Source organism: Heliangelus exortis, assembly GCF_036169615.1.
Source record: "Heliangelus exortis chromosome W unlocalized genomic scaffold, bHelExo1.hap1 SUPER_W_unloc_1, whole genome shotgun sequence".
Classification (NCBI taxonomy): domain Eukaryota; kingdom Metazoa; phylum Chordata; class Aves; order Apodiformes; family Trochilidae; genus Heliangelus; species Heliangelus exortis.
Genome location: NW_027285918.1, coordinates 360,062 through 383,607, shown reverse-complemented (window position 1 = coordinate 383,607; position 23,546 = coordinate 360,062). Strand labels below are relative to the sequence as shown.

General features: G+C 53.5%; 1 protein-coding gene across 1 annotated transcript; it reads right to left on the bottom strand.

Annotated features, from left to right (window-relative positions):
• Positions 1-3,514: 3,514 nt before the first annotated feature.
• Positions 3,515-22,196, bottom strand: LOC139790510 (eukaryotic translation initiation factor 3 subunit C-like; the record flags this gene model as incomplete). The annotated part of the gene is given in 24 exon segments (XM_071732365.1): positions 3,515-3,897; positions 4,279-4,440; positions 5,158-5,246; positions 5,438-5,503; positions 5,980-6,019; positions 6,022-6,099; positions 6,102-6,137; positions 7,487-7,690; positions 7,693-7,743; positions 7,746-7,848; positions 9,548-9,954; positions 11,842-11,924; positions 12,672-12,817; positions 13,706-13,800; positions 13,803-13,846; positions 14,694-14,797; positions 15,687-15,837; positions 16,641-16,768; positions 17,487-17,569; positions 17,925-17,976; positions 19,167-19,292; positions 19,991-20,180; positions 21,055-21,120; positions 22,084-22,196. Coding segments are annotated over 24 exon segments (2,985 nt in total), but the record flags the coding sequence as incomplete, so codon positions are not given.
• Between the last annotated feature and the right edge of the window lie 1,350 nt (positions 22,197-23,546).

Genomic DNA, 23,546 nt, shown 5'->3' with positions numbered 1-23,546 from the left:
TATGACGTCATCAAGATGGCGCCATGATGTCCCCACGGCCTTACTGGTGGGACTGGGGCAAACTGGGGGCACTGGGAGGGGGTGGGACAACTGGAATGGGTCCCAGTGCCACCAGTTCAGGTCCCCATCCCTCCAGTATCCCCAGTCCTGGTTCCCCATCCCTCCCAGTGTCCCCCATTTAGTTCTGCATCCCTCCCAGTATCCCCAGTTCGAGTCCCATCCCTCCCAGTCCCCCCAGTGCCACCAGTCCCAGCGTCCCCATCCCTCCCCAGTGTTCCCAGTTCAAGTCACCAGCACTCCCAGTGCGACCAGTTCAAGTCCCTGCATTCCCAGTATCCCTAGTCCCGGTTCCCCATCCATCCCAGTATCCCCAGTTCAGCTCCGCCTCCCTCCAGTCCTCCCAGTATCCCCAGTCCCAGCCTCCCCATCCCTCCCAGTATCCCCAGTTCAGCTCTGCCTCCATTCCCAGTATCCCCAGTTTGAGACTTTCCCTTTCCAGTATCCCAGTCCCAGTCCCCCCACCTCCCAGTATCCCCAGTTCAAGTCCCCAGCACTCCCAGTGCCACCAGTTCAAGTCTTTCCATTCCCAGTATCCCCAGTCCGTGTCCCCAGCACTCCCAGTATCCCCAGTTCAAGTCCCTCCATTCCAGTATCCCCAGTCCAGCCTCCCCATCCCTCCCAGTATCACAGTTCACCTCTGCCTCCCTCCCAGTCCTCCCAGTCCCCCCAGTCCATGTCTCCATCCCTCCCAGTATCCCCAGTTCAGCTCCGCATCCCTTCCCAGTGCCACCAGTTTGAGTCCCCATCCCTCCAGTGCCCCCCAGTCTGTGTCCTCATCTCTCCCAGTAACCCAGTTCGAGTCTTTCCATTCCCAGTCCCCCCAGTCCTGCTCCCCCCCCTCCCAGTCTTCCCAGTGCAAGTCCCCATCCCTCCCAGTCCCCCAGTCTGCTTCCACATCCCTCCCAGTCCCCCCAGTTCGAGTCTCTGCATTCCCAGTGTTCCCAGTTCAAGTCTCCATCCCTCCCAGTGTCCCCAGTTTAGTTCTGCATCCCTCCCAGTATCCCCAGTTCGAGTCCTTCCTCCCAGTCCCCCAGTACCACCAGTCCCAGCATCCCCATCCCTCCCAGTGTTCCCAGTTCAAGTCCCTAGCACTCCCAGTGCGACCAGTTCGAGTCCCTGCATTCCCAGTACCCCCAGTCCCGTTCCCCATCCTTCCCAGTATCCCCAGTTCAGCTCCGCCTCCCCCCCAGTCCTCCCAGTTCGAGTCCCAGTCCCTCCAGTCCCCCCAGTCCGTGTCCCCATCCCTCCCAGTCCCCCCCAGTTCGAGTCCCCATCCCTCCCAGTATCCCCAGTTCAGCTCCGCCTCCCTCTCAGTCCTCCCAGTCCGCTCCCCATCCCTCCCAGTCCCCCCAGTATCCCCAGTTCGAGTCCTCCATCCCTCCCAGTGCCACCAGTTTGAGTCTCTCCATTCCCAGTATTCCAGTCCCAGCCTCCCATCCCTCCCAGTCCCCCCAGTTCGAGTCCCCATCAATCCCAGTTCGAGTCCCTGCATTCCCAGTGTCCCCAGGTCCCAGCCTCCCCATCCCTCCCAGTATCCCCAGTTCAGCTCGCCTCCCTCCCAGTCCTCCCAGTTCGAGTCCCAGTCCCTCCCAGTCCCCCAGTCTCGCTCCCCCCCCTCCCACTTCCCTCCCAGTTCCCCTCCCAGTCCCTCCCAGTCCCTCCCAGTTCTCCCAGTACCTGGAACACGAATCCTCCCCACGGCGGCTCCATGGTGGGGGGAGGGGCGGGGCCGTGGGCGGGGCCTGAGGGGGGGAGGGGCGGGGATTTTTTTTTTGGGTTTTTTTCCCTTTTTTTGTTTTTTTTTCCCTTTTTTTTTTTTTTTGGGGGGGGGGGGGAGGGGAGCGCGCGGGAGCGGCGGAAGTTGGGGGGGGAGGGGGGAGGGGGAGGGGACCGGAAGTGGAGGCGGAAGTGGGAGGAGCTTCGCCCTCCCCCTGCTTCCCCCCCCCCCCCTTTTCTCTGATGAACCGAAAAAAAAAAAAAAAAAGCCACAAAATGGCGGCAGGAACGGAGGGGGCGGGGCTTAACCGGGGAGTGTCACGTGACGCCGACGCCATCTTAGAGGCCCCCCCCCCCTCCCCTTCAGTATCCGCTGCGCTGATTGGCTCAAAGCCACGCCCCCCTTCCCCCGCACCGGGGCCACGCCCCCGCGCGTTTCCGCCACGGCGAAGCCACGCCTTCGCTTAAACCACGCCCCCGCACTCCTGTGACCACGCCCCCGACCTCCTTATGCCACGCCCCCTCCCGAAACCCCCACCCCTACCCCTTAGCCCGCCCCTGAGTCACCCTTAGCCACGCCCCCTTCACGTAAACCACGCGCTCCGCGCTCCCGTGGCCACGCCCCCTCAAAAACCCACGACCTGAGTCCCGTTTGGCCACGCCCCCTTGTCCGTAGCCACGCCCCTCCCGCTCCTTAAACCCCTCCCCTTCTTTCAGACCACGCCCCGTCCCGGCACCTCCTTGGATCCTGGCCACGCCCCCTCAAACCCTAACCCCCCGATAGCCACGCCCCCTCCATCTTAGCCACGCCCCTAACGGCACGGGCCACGCCCCCTCCGCACTAACCACACCCCCTTCCCAAACCCCGCCCCTGAGCCCCCTTGCCACGCCCCTCCCACGCCCCCTTTGACACAGGCTGCGCCCCCATTGTCAACCCCCCCACGCTTCTGTTAAACCACGCCTCTGCCTTGGCCACGCCCCTCCCCAACCCCGTAACAACCTGCTCCCTCCCCATTAACCCCGCCCCTTTCCTAAGCCCCGCCCCCTTCTTAACCCCCACCCCCTAAACCCCAATGCCACGCCCCCTCAACCTCAACCCTGAACCCCTCTCAAACCCCTCCCCCGAGCCCCCCTTTGCCACGCCCCGTCTCTTAGCCACACCCCTCCCCCTTCACTTAACGCCACAGCCCCAGCCCCCTCCCAATTAACCACGCCCCCCTCCTTAAACCCCACCCGGAGTACCCTTTAGCCACGCCCCTCCACTTTGGCCACGCCTCTCCTCTTAGCCCCGGCCCTCCCCCGTTCTCCTGACCGCCACCCAGGCACCGCCCCCTCCCCATTAACCACGCCCCCTCCCTCAAACCCCGCCCACCAGTACACTTTAGCCCCGCCCCTTCCCCTTGGCCCCGCCCTCCCCGATCCCCTTAACCCAGACCCCGCCCCCTCCCCTTAGCCACACCCCTTAACAACCCTTCCTGTTAACCCCACTCCCTCCCTAAACCCGCCCCCCAGTACCCTTTGGCCCCGCCCCCTCCCCAACTGACCACGCCCCCCTCTCAGCCCCGCCCCTCCACTCAGGCTCCGCCCCCGTCCCCTCAGCTGCCGCCAGTTTGAGGCCCCTGAGGCGGCGCCGCCATTTTGTGGGGGGGTCCCCGAACCCCTCCTCCCCCTTCGTTTTTGGGTGAAAAGAAATGGAGATTTTTTTGAGGGCAAAATCAGGTTTATTGGGACTGGTTACTGGGGGGGGGGAAGAGGGGGGGGGAGAGGGGGGGCCCAGGGTGGTTTTGGGGGTCCCGGGGGAGGGATTTGGGGAGTTTCGGGGTCCCTGGGGGACTCTGGGGGTCTCAGGGCAGGTTGTGGGTTGGGATATGGGGGTCCCAGGGAGGATTTTGGGGGGTCCAGGGGGAGTTTTGGGCGGCCCAGGAGGGAATTTGGGATTTTTGGAGGGATTTGGAAGTCCCAGGGGAGGATTCGGATTTTTGGGGGGGGTCCCCAGGGGGGGATACGGGGATTTTTTGAGGGTTTTTGGGGGTGTCAGTAGTTGGGGGGTCCTCTCCTGCTGTCGGTAGCCCCCCTCGTCTCAGTAGCCCCCTTCCCCCTTTCGGTAGCCATCCTTCTGATCTGTGGGGAAAAAAAAGAGGGGGGGTCACTTGGGGGGTCACTTATGGGGCCAAAAGGGGAATTTGGGGCACTTTTGGGGCGTTCTGGGGCATTTTTGGCCATTTTGGGTGCATTTTGAGGCATTTTTTGGGCGTTTCAGGGCACTTAGGGGGCAGCTCTGGGGGGGGGAGGGCCTTGGGGTCACTTATGGGTCACTTGGGTCACTTATGGGGCTGGGGGTGACTTGGGGGTCACTTATGGGGCAGAGGGGGAAAATTGTGGCCATTTTGTGTCACTTTTGGTTCATTTTATGCCATTTTTGGTGCACTTTATGCCATTTTTTTGGCGTTTCGGGCACTTGTGGGGCAGCTGTGGGTCAGGGGTTGACTTATGGGTCAGAACCTCGGAAGTAGCCCCCGTAGGAGCCCTGCTTGTGGTCCAGGACCCTCTCGTTGTGCTCCACCAGGGTTCCCAATTTCTCTGCCAGCTGCAGGGCCAAGTTCTGCTGCGGGGTCGGTTCCGTCCGGTGCATTTGGACCGTTTGGGTCGGCTGGTCCAGGGAGGGCCTGAGAGGGTGAGAGACCCCAAAAATCCATAGGGCAGCCCCACACATCCCCCCCTGGCCCTTTTCCCTTTTTTTGGGCTCCAAAATCCCCGGTCCTGACCCAAAAACCTTTAATGCTGACCCAAAATCTTTGGTTCTGACCCAAAACTCTTGGCCCGACCCCAAAAATTTGGTTTCTAACCCCAAAAATCTATGGGACAGCCCCACAGATCCCCCCTAAACCCCTCCTGGACCCCATTTCCACCTTTTTTCCCCCCCAAAATCCTGGTTCTGACCCAAAACCTTTGATTTGGACCCAAAAATGTTGATTCTGGCCAAAATCTTTGGTTCTGACCCCAGAAATTGGGGTTCTGACCCCCAAACCTATGTGGCAGCCCCCACACATCCCCCCCTGACCCCTTCTCCCACCTTTATTCCCCTTTCTTCCGGGCCTAAAATCCCTGGTTCTGACCCAAAAACCTTTAATGCTGACCCCAAAAATTTGATTTTGACCCAAAATTCTTGGTTCTGACCCCAAAGATTTGGTTTCTAACCCCAAAAATCTATGGGACAGCCCCACAGATCCCCCCTAAATCCCTCCTGGACCCCATTTCCACCTTTTTTTTTTCCCCCCAAATCCTGGTTCTGACCCAAATCCTTCGGTTCTGACCCCAAACCCGGGGCTCAGACCCGAGCTATGGGTCAGTTCCGGGTCGGTTCCGGGTCGGTTCCCCTCACCATCAGCTCCTCGTTGATGATCATTTTGCTGATGATGCTGTGCACGCTGGGCAGGTCCAGCTCAAACATGGCCGCCAGGGTCTCCATGCTGGGAGGAAACAGGAAGTAGGAGGAAACAGGAAGTAGGAGGAAACAGGAAGTGGGGGGAAACAGGAAGTGGGGGAAACAGGAAGTGGGGGGAAACAGGAAGTGGGGGAAACAGGAAGTGGGGGGAAACAGGAAGTGGGGGGAAACAGGAAGTGGGGGGAAACAGAAGTGGGGGGGGGAGGGGCCCCTCACCTGATGGAGTCGTAGACGCTGCTGTAGGTGAAGAGGTAGGTGCGGAGAGATTCCTCCTGGATCTTCCTGGAAAAACCGGAAGGGGGGGGCGGGAAGGGGGGGTTTGGGGAAGGAAATGGGATTAATGGGACAGGAAGTGGGGGGTTGGGACAAGAACTCCCCCAAAATGCCCCCAAAGTTTCCCCAAATTCTCCCCAAAATATATATTAAAAAAAAAAACCAAACCCAAAATGCCTCAAAATCTCCCTAAATTTCCCCCAATTTTTTTCCTCAAATTCTCCCAAAATTTTCCCCAATTTTTCCCCAATTCTCCAAAAATTTTCCCCCAATTTCCCCCAAACTTTCTCCAAATTACCCCCAAATTTCTTCAAGTTTTCCCCCAATTTTTCTTCAATTTTTCTCCAAATTTCCCCCAACTTTTTCCAATTTCCCCAAACTTTTCCCAATTTTCCCCAATTTTTCTCCAAATTTCTCCAAAATTTTCCTCAATTTTTTCACCAAATTTTTCCCCCCAAAACCCCCAAAGTCCCCCCCAGCCCCACCTGACCAACATGGCCCGGACTTTGTCGGCCTCCGGGAAAGGTCCCAAACTTTTCCGTTCATTTTCTCGTTGACGACGAAGCGGTGGCAGCTCCTCCAATCCCCCATCTTCATCGCCTTGAGGCGGCCACCACGTGTTCCCTCATCGACTCCGGGGGGCCTGGGGGGCACAAGATGGCGGATGGGGGGAGGGGACACCCAGAAAACCAAAGAAAACAAAAAAAAAATCCAAGAAAACCAAAAAAAAACCCAGGAAAAACCAAAAAAATCCTCCCAAAACCCAAGGAAACCCAATAAACCTCAAGAAAAACAAAAAAAGAAACCAAGAACCAAAAAAATCCAAGAGAAACCAAAAAAAAATCCCCCCAAAACCAAGAAAAACAAAAAAAAACCCCAAGAGGAACCCAAAAGACCCAAGAAGAATGCAAAAAACTCAATGAAACCCCAAGAGGAACCAAAAAAAATCCCAAAAAACCCCAAAAACCCCAGAGAGGAACTGAAAAAAACCAAGAGAAACCAAAAAACCCAAGAAAAAAAAAAAATCCCCCAAAAACCGAAGAGAAAAAAAAAACTCAAGAAAAACAAACAAAAAAAACCCAAGAAGAACCCCAAAAATTATTGAGGGACCCAAAAAACCCAGGAAAAACAAAAAAAAACTGAAGAAGAATAAAAAAAAAACCAAAAGAACCCAAAAAACCCCAGGAAAAAACAAAAAAGAACCCAGAGAACAAAAAAAATCCAAGAGAAACAAAAAAAAATCCTAAAAAACCCAAGAAGAACCCAGAAAATTCTTGAGGAACCAAAACAACCAAGAGAAACCCAAGAAAAACCCCAAAAAAACTAAGAAAAATTAAAAAAATCTTGAAGAACCCAGAAAAGCCAAGAAAATAAAAAAAATCTCCAGAGGAACCGAAAAATCCAAGAGAAACAAAAAAAATCCAAGAAAAAAAAAGCCAAGAAAAAAAATACAAACCCAAGAAGAACCAAAAAACCCCGAGGAACCCAAAAAACCCAAGAAAAACAAACAAAAAAACCCAAGAAGAACCCAAAGAATTATGAGTAACCAAAAAAACCTAACAAAAACCAAAAAACCCAAGAAGAACCCAAAAAACCCTTGAGGGACCAACTTAAAGTTCTCCCATTTTTACCCAACCCATCCCCCGAGGTCCTTTTGGTCTCCCTGGGTCCCCACGAATCCAAGATTCCATGGGACCTCCAGACCCCATTTTCAACTCAAGGAACCCCCCAAAAAACAAAGAGGAACCCAAAAAACCCAAGAAGAACCGAAAAACCCCAAGAAGAACGAAAAACCCCAGAAGAACCGAAAAACCCCAAGAACCCAAAAAACTGAAGAAGAACCCAGAAAACCTTGAGGGACCAACTTTGAAGTTCTCCCATTTTTTCCCAACCCATTCCCCGAGGTCCCTTTTGGTCTCCCCGGGTCCCCACGAATCCCGAGAACCCACGTGACCTCCCAGACCCCCCAGATTTTTTTCTTGTTCTCCTCACCCAGCAGAGGCTGCCTCTCCCCCACCCTCAGCTGGTGGTGGAACTGTTTGCTGATCATCCTCCGCCGGGCGTCGAACTCGTGGGCGGCCATGTAAGGGATCTCCAGCAACATGGCCGCCACCAGGTAGACGCACTCCAGCAGCTCCAGGTTGACGTGCATGTGGAACGGGACCTGGCGCCTTTTCTCCACTTTCTCCTGCTCCGGGTCCTCTCCTGGAGGCTCCTGAGGAGGAGCCCTTGGCCCAGCAGCTCCTTGCCCTGCCCGAGGATTGGATGTCCAGGAGGGCGTTGTGGGCGTCCTTGATCAGGCCCCGGCGGAAGGCGCAGATCCCCAGCTGGACCATGGTGCGGTTGTAGAGGATCTGGGGGGGAGGGGAAGCCGTGGGAATTCGTGGAATTCCATGAAAATCAGGGAGAACCTCAAGGAACCCAACCGAGGCTGAGGAACCTCAAGGAACCCACGAGGAACCCAAGAAAATCAATGAGGAACCCAAGAGGAACCTCAAGGAACCATGAGGAACCTTGGGAATCCACCAAATTCCACGGAATTCCAGGGGGATCCATGAGGAACCTCAAGGACCCAGCAGGAACCCAAGAAAATCCAGAAAATACCAGGAAAATCTATGAGGAACCTCAAGGAACCCACCCAGGTTGAGGAACCTCAAGGACCCAAGAGACACCCAGGAAAATCCAGGAAATTGCATGGAATTCCATGAATTTCCATGGGGATCCATGAGGAACCCAACCGAGGCTGAGGAACCTCAAGGAACCACAAAGAACCCAAGAAAATCCAGAAAATTCCAGGAAAATCTATGAGGAACCTCAAGGAACCCAAGAGGAACCTTGGGAATCCACCAAATTCCATGGAATTCCCAGGGGATCCATGAGGAACCTCAAGGACCCAGGAGGAACCCAAGAGGAACCCAACTGAGCTTGAGGACCCTTCCAGAAGACCCCAAATCCCCTGTAGACCCATCTAGAACCCTAGATACATCTAGAACCCACCTAAAGCCCATCTAGAGCACCCCAAAGACCCAAGAGAAACCCAAAAGGAACCTCCAGGAGATCCCCAACCACCCCAAGGCCCCTCCAGAAGACCCGGAACCCCCTGTAGACTCATCTAGAACCCCTTAGACCTATCTAGAACCCACCTAACCCCCCCAGAGACCCTTGAAGACCCAAGAGGACCCCAAGTAGAACCCTTTGGAGCCACCCAACCACCCCAAGGTCCCTCCCAGAGACCCCAACCTCGCTGTAGACCCATCTAGAAACCCCTAGACCCACCTAGAACCCACCCAACCCCCCTCTAGAACCCCTCAAAGACCCTAAAGAACCCAAGAGGAGCCCAACTGAGCTTGAGGAACCCAAGAGGACCCTTCCAGAAGACCCTGAACCTCCCCGAGACCACTCTAGAACCCCACATGATCATCCAGAACCAAATCTAGAACCCATCTAGCTGCATCTAGAACCACTTGGAAATGTCTAAAGACCCTGAAGAACCCAAGAGGACCCCAAGTGGGACCCTTCAGAGATCCCCAAAGACCTCAAGGCCCCTCCAGAAGACCCCGAACTCCCCTGTAGACCCATCTAGAACCCCACTGACCCCTCTAGAACCCCCCTAGATCTACCTAGAACCCATCTAACCCCCCCCAAGACCCTTGAAGACCCAAGAAGAACCTCCAGGAGACCCCCAACCACCCCAAGGCCCCTCCAGAAGACCCTGAACACCCCCTAGACACACCTAGAACCTCCCCCAGACCCCTCTAGACCTACCTAGAACTCATCTAACCCCCCCCAAAGACCTTGAGGAACCCAAGAGGACCCCAAGAACCCCCCTTTGGACCCACCCAACCACCTCAAGGCCCCTCCAGAAGACCCCAAACTCCCCTGTAGACCCCTCTAGAACCCCCCTAGACCTACCTAGAACCCATCTAACCTCTTCCAAAGACCTTGAGGAACCCAAAAGGAACCTCCAGGAGATCCCCAATGACCCAAGGCCCCTCCAGAAGACCCTGACATCCCTCCAACTCGTCACAAACCGCTCTAGAACCCCCCCCAGACCTGTACGGGGGGGTCGGCGTGCTGGATGTTGTCCTGCAGGTGGGACATGAGCATGAGGTCCCTGGCCTGGTACCAGCGGGTGTGGAGGGCGTGGTGGTAGATGTGGCACAAGATGGCGCAGGTGCGGATGCGGTCGGTGCGGTCCTTGGCGTAGATGAACTTGCAGAGCCGTTCCATCATGGCCGCCGAGTCCTCGCCGCCATCTTGGGCCTCGCCGGGCTCTCCCCCTCCCTCTTTTTTCTCGGCCCTCTTCTGGGCCTCGTAGTCGAACTTGTAGTAGGTGTGGAGGATGCGGTGGAGGAAAACCCGGCAGAGCTCCTCGGTGCTGCCCTTCTCCTGCAGGTACTCCTGGAGGCGGGAGATGATGGAGCAGACCCGGGCCTCGTCCTTCAGGTGATCCACGTAGTCTGGGGGGGACGGAAATGGGGCAGGAAAGGGTTAAAAAGGAAATTATGGACCTTGAGGAGGGAGCTGAGAGATCTGGGGGGGGGAAAATGGCGGAGGGAGCTCTGGAGAGGTTGAGGAGAAGATGGCGGCGGGGAGTGAGGGGGGAGGGGAAATGGCGGGAAAAGGGATTGATGGGGGAAAAAAGGGGTTTGGGGGGAGAAAAGGGGTTTGGGGGGAGAAAAGGGGTTTGGGGGGAGAAAAGGGGTTTGGGGGGGAAAAAAGATTTTGGGGGAAAAAGGGATTTTGGGGGGAAAAAGGGAGTTTGGGGAAAAAAAGGGGTTTGGGGGAGAAAAAAGGGGTTTGGGGAGAAAAAAGGGATTTGGGAGAAAAAAGGGAGTTTGGAGAAAAAAAGGGATTTTGGGGGGAAAAGGGGATTTTGGGGGGAAAAGGGATTTAGGGGGGAAAAAGGGATTTTGAGGGGAAAAAGGGAGTTTAGGGGAAAAAAGGGGAGTTTGGGGGAAAAAAGGGGAGTTTGGGGAAAAAAAGGGGTTTGGGGGGAAAAAAGGGATTTAGGGGGGAAAAAGGATTTGAGGGGAAAAGGGAGTTTGGGGGAAAAAGGGATTTTGAGGGAAAAAGGGATTTTGGGGGAAAAAAAGGGAGTTTGGGGGAAAAAAAGGGAGTTTGGGGGAAAAAAAGGGGTTTGGGGAGAAAAAAGGGATTTTGGGAGAAAAAAAGGAGTTTGGAGAAAAAAAGGGATTTTGGGGGAAAAAGGAGTTTGGGAGAAAAAAGGATTTTGGGGGAAAAAAGGGATTTTGGGGAAAAAAGGGATTTTGGGGAAAAAAGGAGTTTGGGGAAAAAAAGGGGCTTTGGGGGAAAAAAGAGGTTTTGGGAGAAAAAAAGGGATCTTGGGGGGAAAAAGGGATTTGGGGGGAAAAAAGGGATTTGGGGGGGAAAAAAGGGGTTTGGGGGAAAAAAGGGGTTTGGGGGAAAAAAGGGGTTTGGGGAGAAAAAAGAGATTTTGGGAGAAAAAAGGGAGTTTGGAGAAAAAAAGGGATTTTGGGGGGAAAAAGGGAGTTTGGAGAAAAAAGGGATTTTGGGGGGAAAAAGGGATTTTGGGGGGAAAAAGGGATTTTGGGGGAAAAAGGGAGTTTGGGGGAAAAAGGATTTTGGGGGAAAAAAGGGAGTTTGGGGGAAAAAAGGGGCTTTGGGGGAAAAAAGGGGTTTTGGGGAGAAAAAAGGGGTTTTGGGGAAAAAAAGGGGTTTTGGGGGGAAAAAGGGATCTTGGGGGGAAAAAGGGATTTGGGGGGAAAAAGGGATTTGGGGGGGAAAAAGGGATTTGGGGGGGAAAAAAGGATTTTTTTGGGAAAAGAAGGGATTTTTAGGGGAAAAAAAGGTATTTTTGGGTCAGGGAGGAGATTTTGGGGGTCTGGGGGATCATGTAGGGGTCTGAATTTTAGGGAAAAAAATGGGATTTTTGGGTTAAAAAAAGAATTTTTGACTCAAAAACCTGGCTTTGGGGGGAAAAAAGGGATTTTTGGGAAAACCCCAATTTGTGTCAAAAAAGGTTTTTTGTCTCAAAACCTGATTTTTTGGGAAAAAAAAGGGATTTTTGGGTGAAAAAAGGGATTTTTTGAGAAAAAAAGGGATTTTGGGGTCTGGTGGGTTACTCAAGGGTCAGCTAGAAGGAATTTTTTGGGTCAAATAAAGGAATTTTGAGGTCAAAAAAACGAAATTTGGAGGAAAAAAGGGAGTTTTTGTGTCAAAAAACCAAATTTTTGGGTCAAAAAAGGGATTTTTAGGGAAAAAAGGAATTTTGGGGTCAAAAATGATTTTTTTTTGGGGGGAAAAGGGATTTTGGGGGTGAAAACAAGGTGTTTGGGGCTCGGGAGGGGCTGCTGGGCTCTGACCCTGGGAGTGGGGGTCGGTGTTCTGCATGATCTTGGTGAACTCCTCGTCCATCCTTTCCACCAGGGTGAGGATGCAGCCATGGCTGGGGGGAAAAAAAGGACCCAAAAGTCACCCCCGAGGCACCCCCAGACCCACAAGTGACCCCCAGACCCACGGCTGCCCCAGAAGTGACCCCAAACCCTGCCCCATACACCCTGCCCCACAGATTCCCCCAAAAAAGGACCCAAAATGGGGTTTTATGGGGGAAAAAGGCTCCAAACTGGGGATTTTAGGGGGGTTCTGCCCCACAAGTGACCCCCAAGTCACCCCCAGACCCATAAGTGCCCCAAAACCCCCCTGTACAGACCCCAAGGGTGACCCCCAGACCCAGAGCTGCCCCCCAGACCCACAGATTCCCCCAAAAAAGGACCCAAAATGGGGTTTTATGGGGGAAAAGGCTCCAAATTGGGGATTTTTGGGGGGTTCTGACCCCCAAGTCACCCCCAGACCCATAAGTGCCTCAAAACCCCCCTGTACTGACCCCAGGGGTGACCCCCAGACCCATAGATTCCCCCCAAAAAGGACCCAAAATGGGGTTTTTGGGGGGAAAAAGGCTCCAAATTGGGGATTTTTGGGAGTTCTGACCCACAAGTGACCCCCAAATCACCCCCAGACCCTTAAGTGACCCCCAAGTGTCCCATAAGTGACCCCCAGACCCATGGATTCCCCCCAAAAAGGACCCAAAATGGGATTTAGAGGTGAAAAAGGCTCCAAATTGGGGATTTTTGGGGAGAAAAAGAGCCCCAAATCAGGGATTTTTGGGGAGTTCTGCCCCATAAGTGTCCCCAGCCCCCCAAGTGCCCCCCAAACCTGCTCAGGGTTGCTGAGATTTTCCGACTCTTCCAGAATGTTCTCCCCGATCTGGAGCTGGGGATGGGCAAAAAGCAACTCCAGGAGCTCCTCGATGCAGCTCAGACACTGCTGCCACAGCTCAGGCTACGGGGCAGAGAAACCTATGGGGCAGCCCCACAAGTGCCCGACCCAGGGCTGCCCCATAAGTACCCCAAAATGTCCCAAAAATGCCCCAAAACGTAAAAATGGTTCAAAACGCCCCCAAAATGCCCCAAAAGTGCTTCCTAGGAAGTGCTAAAAGACCCAAGTCTATGGGGCAGAGAATCTATGGGGCAGCCCCACAAGTGCCCACCTAGGGCTGCCCCATAAGTGCCCCAAAATGCCCTAAATTGCCCCAAAACCCCCCTGTCCCTGCCCATATGTGCCCCCCCAGCCCCACAAGTGCCCCAAAACCCCCCTGTACAGACCCCATAAGTGACCCCCCTGCCCCATATGAACCCCCCCAGCCCCATAAGTGACCCCCAGACCCCTTCCCAGCCCCACAAGTGCCCCAAACCCCCCTGTACACACCCCAAAAATGCCCCAAAAGTGCCTCCTAGGAAGTGCTAAGGACCCAAACCTATGGGGCAGAGAATCTATGGGGCAGCCCCACAAGTGCCTGACCCAGGGCTGCCCCATAAGTGCCCCAAAAACGCCCTAAATTGTCCCAAAACCCCCCTGTCCCTGCCCCATAGTGCCCCCCCAGCCCCCCAAGTCCCCCCGAGCCCCACATCTGCCCTACAAGTGCCCCCCCAGCCCCATAAGTGCCCCAAAACCCCCCTGTACAGACCCCATAAGTGACCCCTCTGCCCCATATGAACCCCCCCAGCCCCACAAGTTCCCCAAACCCCCCTGTACACACCCAAGAAATGCCCCATAACCCTGTAAGTGCCCCCCAAACCCCCCCTAAACCCCTTCTTAACCCCACAACTCCCCCCTGGGGACCCTCCCAGCCCCCCAGGTGCCCCCCCATCCCCCCAGGTGCCCCCCAACCTTCATGAAGGCCGCCAGGTTGGGGTTGTAGTCGTAGAGCGAGGCGATGATGTTGAACTTGATTTTCACTTCCAGCCCCACCCCCAGAGAATTTCCTTGGCAATTCCCTCCAGGAGCTGCAGGAGCTCGATCTGAGCAGCCCTGGGGGGAGGAAAGGACCCACACATTGACCCCCACCCCTGCCCCATGAGTGACCCCCAGCTCACCCCTAGACCCCTAAGTGCCCCAAAATGCCAAGAAAATGACACAAAATGCACTAAAAATGCCCCCAAAATGCCCCAAGTTCCCCCTTCTGCCCCGTAAGTGACCCCCAGACCCACAGCTGCCCCATAAGTGCCCCAAAATGCCAAGAAAATGGCTCAAAATGCACCAAAAATGCCCAAATTTCCCCCTTCTGCCCCATAAGTGACCCCCAAGTCGCCCCCATCCCCCTAAGTGCCCCCCAAACCCCCTCCCAGCCCCATAACCCCCAAAAGTCCCCCCCAGCCCACTAAATGCCCCCAAACACCCACAAGTGCCCCATAAACCCCCTGCACAGACCCCAAAAGTGCCCCCTAAGTGCCCCAAACCCCCCCAAACCCCCTCCCCAGCCCCATAACCCCCCCAAACCTACCCGAGACCCCCTCCCAGCCCCACATCTGCCCCATAAGTACCTCCCAAACCCCCTCTCAGCCCCATAACTCCCCCAAAACCCCCCTGTACAGACCCCACAAGTCCCCCCTCAGCCCCACAAGTGCCCTAAACCCCCTCCAACCCCCCCAAACCCTTTCCCAGCCCCACATCTGCCCCACAAGTGACCCCCAACCCCCCCCAGCCCCGTAAGTGCCCCATAACCCCCCTGTACAGACCCCACAAGTGCCCCCCCAGCCCTATAAGTGCCCCCAAACCCCCTCCCAGCCCCCCATAACCCCCTTTTATCCCCCCCACGCCCCCTCCCCAGCCCCATAGCCCCCCCAAGCCCCCTCCCCGGGGTGTCCCCCCCCTGTACCTGTCTGTCCCTTTTTTCCCCCTGGCCTGGAGGATCTCGTTCAGCTTTTTCAGCACCACAGCAGCCGTGATCTCCGTCCCCTTGGCAAACATCTTGGGTTTCTCCTGGGGGGAGCATGTGGGGGTCACTTGTGGGGCAGGTCCAGGGGGGCTTTGGGGGGGTTATGGGGCTGGGGAGGGATTTGGGGGGGCTTGGGTGCACTTATGGGGCACTTGTGGGGCAGCTACGGGGGGCTTATGGGGATGGGGGGCACTTCTGGGGTCTGTACAGGGGGGTTATGGGGCACTTACGGGGCTGGGGGGGCACTTATGGGGTGGGTTTTTGGGAGGTTATGGGGCTTGGAGGGGGTTTGGGGGGATAAAAGGGGGCTTGGGGGTGATAAAGGGGATTTGGGGGGATAAAAGGGGATTTGGGGGGATAAAAGGGGATTTGGGGGGATAAAAGAGGATTTGGGGGGATAAAAGGGGATTTGGGGGGATAAAAGGGGATTTGGGGGCACCTATTGGGCTGGGGGGGGGCTTCTAGGGTCTGCACGGGGGGTTTTGGGGGGTTATGGGGCTGGAAGGGGATTTGGAGGGGGCTGGGGGGGACTTGTGGGGCAGGTACAGGGGGGCTCTGGGGCTGGGGAAGGATTAGAGGAGGATAAAAGGGGACTTGGTGGGGTCTGGGGGGGTTTGGGGGCACCTGTAGGACAGGGAAGGGGGTTTGGGGGTCATTTATGGGGCTGGGGGGGGCACTTATGGGGCAGATGTGGGGCTGGGGCCCCATGGAGCCAACCCCCCCACCCCTCAACCCCCCCAAACCCCCTCCCCAGCCCCCCAGGTCCCCCCCAGCCCCACAGCTGCCCCATAAGTGCCCCAAAACCCCCCTGTACAGACCCCCAAAATGCCCCATAACCCCATAAATCCCCCCCAAACCCCCCGTCCCTGCCCCATAAGTGCCCCCCCAGCCCCCCCCAAACCCCACAACCCACCCCATCAGTGCCCCCCTTACCTTGACCATGGGGGCTCCTCCTTTGACTTTTTCCCACTCCCCCCCTTCCTCCTCCTCCTCTTCCTCCTCCTCGGGCCGGCGGCTCCTCCGATCCTGTTTTTTCCTGGCTTTTTCCTCCCTTTTTTTCTCTCCCCCTTTTTTTTCTTCTTCTCTGTGGGGCAGAACCAGAAGTGACTCCCCTGAACCCATCAGTGAAGGTTCTGACCCCAAAAATCCCCCCCAGACCCCAAATTCTGCTGGAAATTGGGGAAAAATTGGAAAATTTTGGGGTTTTCAGCCCCATAAATTGAATTTTTGCCCCGTAAGTGGAATTTCTGAGCCCAAAACCCCCCCGCCCGAGATCCCAAATTCTGAAGAAACTTGGGGGAAAATGGAAAATTTTGGGGGTTTTGCCCCATAAATGGAAATTGACCCCAAAAAATCCCCCCCAGACCCCAAATTCTGCTGGAAATTGATAAAAAATGGGAAAATATTGGGGGTTTCACCCCCATAAGCGGAATTCCTGACCCCAAAAATCCTCCCCATACCCCAAATTCTGCTGAAAATTGGGGAAAAATTGGAAAATTTTGGGGTTTTTAGCCCATAAGTGGAATTTCTGCCCTATAAGTGAAATTTCTAACCCCAGAAATCCCTCCCAGCCCCCAAATTCTGCTGAAAACTGGGGGGAAATGGGAAATTTTGGGGGTTTCAGCCCCATAAGTGGAATTTCTGACCCCAAAAATCCCTCCCACACCCCAAATTCTACTGGAAATTGGGGAAAAAATGGAAAATTTTGGGGGTTTCAGCCCCATAAGTGGAATTTTTAAGCCCGAATTCTGCTAAAAATTGTGCAAAAAATGGGAAATTTTAGGGCTTTAAGCCCCATAATTGGCATTTTTTGCCCCAAAAGTGAATTTTTTGTCCCAGAAGTGTCCCCCCCTCTGCCTCAGACGTGGGGGGCCGCCCTGGACTCACTTTTTGAGGAATTTTGAGGCCAAACTTGTGTATTTTCCTTCTTCCTCATCAGATTCAGAGTCCGTGTCAGAGTCAGATTCTCCCCAATCTTCCTCTTCTGAGCTCTCCTCCTCCTCCTCTTCCTCCTGCTGTGGGGAAAAAATCACATTTAGTGGGCAAAAGATCAAATTTCTGGAGAAAAAAATCCATTTATGGGCAAAAAATTTAACTTATGGGGCAAAAAAAATCAATTTATGGGGAAAAATTGCAATTTATGGGGCAGAAAACCCCCAAAATGTTCCATTTTTTCTCAATTTTCAGTAGAATTTGGGGTCTGGGGGAGATTTTTGGGGTCAGAAATTCCACTTAGGGGCACAAATTCCATTCATTGGACAAAAAATTCAATTTATGAAGAAAAAAATCCAATTCATGGGGAAAAAAAGTCCATTTATGGGCAAAAAATTTAAATTATGGGGCAAAAAAAAAACAATTTACGGGGAAAAAATTCTATTTATGGGGCTGAAAACCCCCAAAATTTTCCATTTTCCCCCCCATTTTCAGCAGAATTTGGGGTCTGGGGGGATTTTTGGGGTCAGAAATTCCACTTAAGGGGCAGAAAACCCCAAAATTTCCCATTTTTTCCCCAATTTTCAGCAGAGTTTGGGGTCTGGGGAGGATTTTTGGGGTCAGAAATTCCACTTTTGGGAAAAAAATTTAATTTATGGGGAAAAAATCCAATTTATGGGGCTGAAAACCCCAAAATTTTCCACCTTCCCCCAATTTTCAACAGGATTTGGGGTCTGGGGGGGATTTTTGGGCTTAGAAATTGCACTTATGGGGCAACCCCACAGATTTTCATTTTTTTACCTCCATTTTCTTGGCTGCTCCTGAATCCTTTTTTTTCAGAAATGGGGCTGAGCCTTCGGCCTCGTCCTCTGAGGAAGAAGAACCTGGGGGGGCAGGGACAGAGATTGGACCCCCCTGACCCACAGATCCTGCCCCATAGATCCCCCAAAACCACAGCCACCCCATAAGTGACCCAAAAATGACCCAAAACGACCTAAAAGTGCCCCCAAAATGCCCCAAATTTCCCCTTCTGCCCCATAAGAGACCCCCAAGTCACCCCCAGACTCAGAGCTGCCCCATAAGTGCCCCAAAATGTCCCAAAAATGCCTCAAAATTGCCCCCAAAATGTCCCAAAATGCCTCAGAAACACACAAAAATATCATAAAAATGCCCCAAATTTCCCCTTCTGCCCCATAAGAGACCCCCAAGTGACCCCCAGACCCCCCCTGCCCCCATCACCTTCAGAGTCTCCACTTTTTCTCTCCTCATCCTCATCCGAGAGCTCTGGGTTCTGAAAGACCCAAAATCACAAAAAAATCACCCAAAATTACCCCCAAATTTCCCCCACATTGCTCCCAAATTTCCCCTATTTTTTCCCCAAATTTCCTCCCCATTTTCCCCCCAAATTTCACCTATTTTTTTTCACCCATTTTTCCCCATATTCCAATTTTTCCCCATATTTTCCCCAATTTTTCCATCTCCCCCAAATTTTCCATTTTTTCCCCACATACCCCCAAAATTTCCCCCATCTTCTCCCCAAAAATTTCCATTTTTTCCCCCAAATTTTCCCCCCAAATTTTCCCCAATTTCCCCCATATCCCCATCTCCTCCATTTTTTTCCCCAAATTTCCCCCATTTATTCCCCATTCCCCCCACATCCCCCCCAATTTTTCCCCACATTCCCCTCACAATTGCCCCCAAAATTTCCCCCATTTTTCCCCAACTCTTTCCCCAAATTTCCCCCATAATTTCCCCATTTTTTTCCCCATATCCACTCAAATTTTCCCCATTTTTCCCCACACCCCCCCAAATTTCCCCATTTATCCCCCCTTCCCTCCCAATATTTCCCCCAATTTTCCCCCCATATTTTCCCCACACCCCCCCACAGTTCCCCCATTTTTTCCCTAAATTTTCCCCCATTTTCCCAATTTTTCCCCCCATTTTTTCCCCATTTCTTCCCCACATCCCCCTCATATTTCCCCCAAATTTCCCCCCCATTTCCCATTTTTTCATCTCCCCCATATTCTCCCCCACATTCCCCCCATCTGCCCCCCAAAGTTCCCCCATTTTTTCCCCATAATTTCCCCATTTTTTCCTCTTATCCCCCCAAATTTCCCCCAAATTTTCTTCATATTTTCCGTACTTTTCCCCCAAATTTCCCCCCATCTCCCCCACATCCCCTCCAGGCTCCCCCCATTTTTTCCTCTTATCCCCCCAAATTTTCTTCATATTTTCTGTACTTTTCCCCCAAATTTCCCCCCATTTCTTCCACATCTCCCCCATTTTCCCCCCAGATTTCCCCGCATTTCCTCCATTTTTCCCCCCATCTCCTCCATTTTTTCCCCATTTTCCCCCCAAACCTCCCCCATATCTCCCCCAAATTTCCCCCATTTTTTCCCCAATTTTTCCCCCCATTTTCCCCCCATATTTACCCCATTTTCCCCCCATTTTTGCCCCATTTCCCCCATTTTTCCCCCTCACCTCTCTGTAGGCCCCGAGCAGGCCCTGGAAGTCCCGGTTGTATTTCCGCAGTTTTTGGCGCAGGGTGCTCAGGGCCTTGGCGTTGTTTTTGTTCATTTTTTTCTTTCCTTCTTTGTCCTCCCAGAGCTGGGGGGCAACCTCGTAAGTTGGGGGCAGACCCCAGACCCGTAGCTCCCCCAAAACCCCCCTGAACACAACCAAAAACCCCCTTTTTTCCCTCAAAATCCCCCTTTTCTCTTTTTACCCTCCAAATCCCCCTTTTTCCCAAAAAAATTGCCTTTTTTTCCCCCAAAAATGCATGGGGCAGCTCTCCACACCCTCCCCCCCCCTTTCCCACCCCCATATCTCCCCAAAAACCCCCCTGTACACCCCCCAAATCCCCATTTTTTTCCCCCAAAATCCCCCTTTTTCCTCCAAAATCCCCATTTTTCCCCCAAAGCCCCTTTTTTCCCCAAAAATCCAAATTTTCAGCCTAAAAAATCCATGGAGCAGCTCCCCACACCCTCCCCCCTTTTTCCCACCCCCATATCTCCCCCAAAACCCCCCCTGTACTCTGCCCAAATCCCCATTTTTTCCCCAAAATCCCCCTTTTTTCCCAAAAATCCTCGGTTTTGCTCTTTTTCCCCCAAAACCCCCTTTTTCCCCAAAAAACCCAAATTTTCCCCTAAAAAAATTTATGGGGCAGCTCCCCACACCCTCCCCCCTTTTTCCCATCCCCATATCTCCCCAAAACCCCCCCTGTACGCCCCCGAAATCCCTGATTTTCCCCCCGAAATCCCCGTTTTTCCCAAAATCCCATTTTTTTCCCCCAAAAACCCCCTCACCTCATTCAGATAATCTTCCAAATCGGCCAAAATCCGTAAATAAAACCTGGGAACCCCCTCCCTGTCCACCACCCCCCTGGCTTTGCTGTAAGCTCTTCCCAGGAGCTCAAACTCCTCCAGGCACCGGGTCACATCCCGGATTTTCATGGCGTTCCGGAGGGCCCGGATCAGCCCCGTCAGCTCCTCAAACCTGAGGAAAAAAACAGCAATTAGGACCCAAAAATTAAAAGGGGCCCCCAGGGACCCAGAGGGAACCAAGTCAGGGGAGGCTGAATCCCAGAATTCCCAAAAAATCCAAAAAATCCCCAAAAAAGCCAAACAATTCCTTAAAAACGCAAAAAAAAAAAAATCCCCCAAAAAAGTCCCTCAGGAACCAGGGATTGGGACCCAAAAGTTGAGGGGAACCAAAGGGACCCAGTCCAGGGGAGCCCGAATCCCAAAATTCCCAAAAAATCCCAAAAGTCCCCCCAAAATCCCAAAAAAAAAAAAAAAAAAAAAAAAAAATCCCAAAAATTCTGGGAAAAAATCCCCCAAATCCTAAAAAAAGCAACAAAATTCTAAGAAGTCACAGAAAAGCCCAAAAAAACCCCCTCAGGACCCAAGAATTGGGACCCAAAAGGTGGGGGGCACCCATCCTGGGGGAGCCCAAATCCCAAAATTCCCCAAAAAATCCCCAAAAAAGCAAAAAAAATCCCCAAAAGTCCTAAAAAAACCCACAAAAATACCTAAAAACCACCAAAAAACCCTCAAAAAGACCCAAATGACACAAGAATGGGACCCAAAAGTTGAGGGGAACCAAAGGGACCCATTCTGAGAGACCCCAAAATCCAAAAAAAAAATCCCAAAAATCCCCCCAAAAATCCTTCAAAAAGCCAAAAAATTCTAAAAATGGCAAAAAAATACCCAAAAAAAGCCCCAAATGACCCAAAATCCATGGGGCAGCCCCACAGATTGGGCCCTACAACTTGGGGGCCACCCAAGGGACCCAGAGGGACCCAACCTGGGGCACCCCAAATCCCCCAAAACCCCCCAAAAAGCCCCAAAATGTCCCGAATTTTCCTCACCTCTTATCCCGGGCGCTCCTCACCACCCGTTTCGTGTCCTCCTCATCCTCACTCAGCAGGAGGGGCCTGGGGGGGACCCAAAAGTGGGGGGCAGCCCCACAGAACCCCAAAAACCCCCCTGTACACCCCCCAAATCCTCCTTTTTTCACCCCAAATCCCCCATTTCCCCTTTTTTCCCCACAAAAAGCCATTCTTTCGTCCCAAATCCCCATTTTTCACCCAAAATCTCCCTTTTTTCCCTCAAAAAATCCATGGGGCAGCCCCACATCCCCTCCCCAGACCCAAAGCTCCCCCAAAACCCCCCCTACACCCCAAAAACCCCTTTTCTCCCCCAAAAAACCCCTGGAAACCCTCAAAACCTCCCAAAATCCCTGTTTTTTTCCCAAAATCACCCATTTTTTCCCCAAAATCCCCATTTTTTCCCTCAAAAAATCCATGGGGCAGCCCCACAAGTGTGGGGCAGGAACCCAGACCCTCCCCACCCCAAAACCCCCCCTGTATTCCCCCCAAATCCCCCTTTCTTTCCCCCCAAATCCTGAAACCCACAAAAACCTCCCCAAATCCCCATCTTTTTTTTCCCCAAAATCCCTCTTTTTTTTCAAAAAATCTATAGGGCAGCCCCACACCCCCTCCTCAGCCCCACATCTCCCCAAAAACCTCCCTGTACAGCCCCAAATCCCCCTTTTTCCCCCAAAAATCCCCCATTTCCTTTTTTTCCCCCATTTCCTTTTTTTCCACCCTTTTTTTTTTATGCCCCAAATCCCCCTTTTTTCAAAAAAATCCCCCTTTTTTCCCCCCAAAAAATCCATGGGGCAGCCCCACAGACCTATGGGGCAGGATCCCAGTTCCTCCCCCCCCCCCCAAACCTCCCCAAAACCCCCCTGTGCACCCCCAAAATCCCCCCCGAAACCCTCGAAGCCTCCCGAAATCTCTGTTTTTTTCCCAAAAAACCCTGTTTTTTCCCCAAAAAAATCCCACAGCTCGTCCCCCCGGGTCCCGTGGGCCGTGGGGTGGGGGAGGGGCCCTCACTTTCCGTAGTTCCCCCCCGTTGGTTTGGCCACAGCCTCATCCCCAGAGGCCGAGGATTCGGATTCGCTGTCGCTCCCGGTGGTGAAAAATCGGGACATGGGGGAGGGGGCTCCGTGGGGAGGGGTCCAGGGGCTGGAATCTGGGATCTGGGATCCAGGAACTGGGATCCGGGAGCCTCGGGAGGGACCTGCGGGGCAAAAAAAAGGGAAAAGAAAGGAGGAAAAAGGTGAAAACTGCACCGAAAAAACCTCGGAGTTTCCCCCCCCTCCCCCCCCGCCCCAAAGATTTGGGGAGGTTCTGACCCAAAAGTGACCCCCAAGTCACCCCCAGACCCAGAGCTGCCCCAGAAGTGACCCCCAAGTTACCCCCAGACCCATAAGTGACCCCCAAGTGCCCCAAAAATTGCCCCAAAACACAAAGAAATATCCCAAAATGCAAAAAAATGCCCCAAAATGAACCCAAAACGCCTCAAAATTGCCCAAAAATGCCCCAGATTTCCCCTTTAGCCCCAGAAGTGACCCCCGAGTCACCACCCCGGACCCAGAAGTGACCCCCAGACCCAGAGCTGCCCCAGAAGTGCCCCAAAATGTCCCAAAAATGGACAAAATGACCCTAAAATGGCCCAAAATGCCAATAAAGGACCCAAAGTGAAAAAATGACCCAAAATTGTCCCAAAAAACGCCCCAAATTTCCCCTTCTGCCCCAGAAGTGACCCCCAAGTCACCCCCAGACCCAGAAGTGACCCCCAAGTGCCCCAAAAATCGACAAAAATAGCCAAGAATGACACAAAATAACGCCAAAAAGGCACTAAAGTGCCCCAAAAGTGCCCCCCATGTCACCCCCAGACCCAGAACTGCCCCAAAATGTCCCAGAAATGACCCAAAATGCCACAACGTGCCTTGAAATGCCAAAAAATGATGACCCAGAAGTGCCCCAAAAATGGACAACAATACCCAAAAATGGCCCAAATTGCCCCAAATTCCCCCTTCTGCCCCAGAAGTGCCCCCCCAGACCCCCCGCTGCCCCAGAAGTGCCCCAAAATACCCCAAAATTGCCCCAAATTTCCTCCCCCCCTCACACGAGACTTCCTCACCGCTCCTAGGCCGCAAGCGGAAGTGACGCAACGCGCCGATGACCCCGCCCCTTTCCCGCTACCTGTGTCCTCCGGCGGAAGTGACGTTGTAAGGAAGTGAAGCGCGGGGGACGATGGGAAATGGAGTCCGGAAGTTGAAAGAGGAGTCCGGGGGAGCGGGGGGCACCGAGGGGGCAGAACGGGGAATTTGGGGCATTTTTGGGTGATTTTTTTGCATTTTGGGCCATTTTTGGGCTCTTATGGGGCAGCTCTGGGTCTGGGGGTGACTTGGGGGGCACTTATGGGCCTAAAGGGGAAATTTGGGGCATTTTTTGGGCATTCTGGGGGCACTTTTGGGGCAGAACACCCCAAAAAAATCCCTGATTTGGAG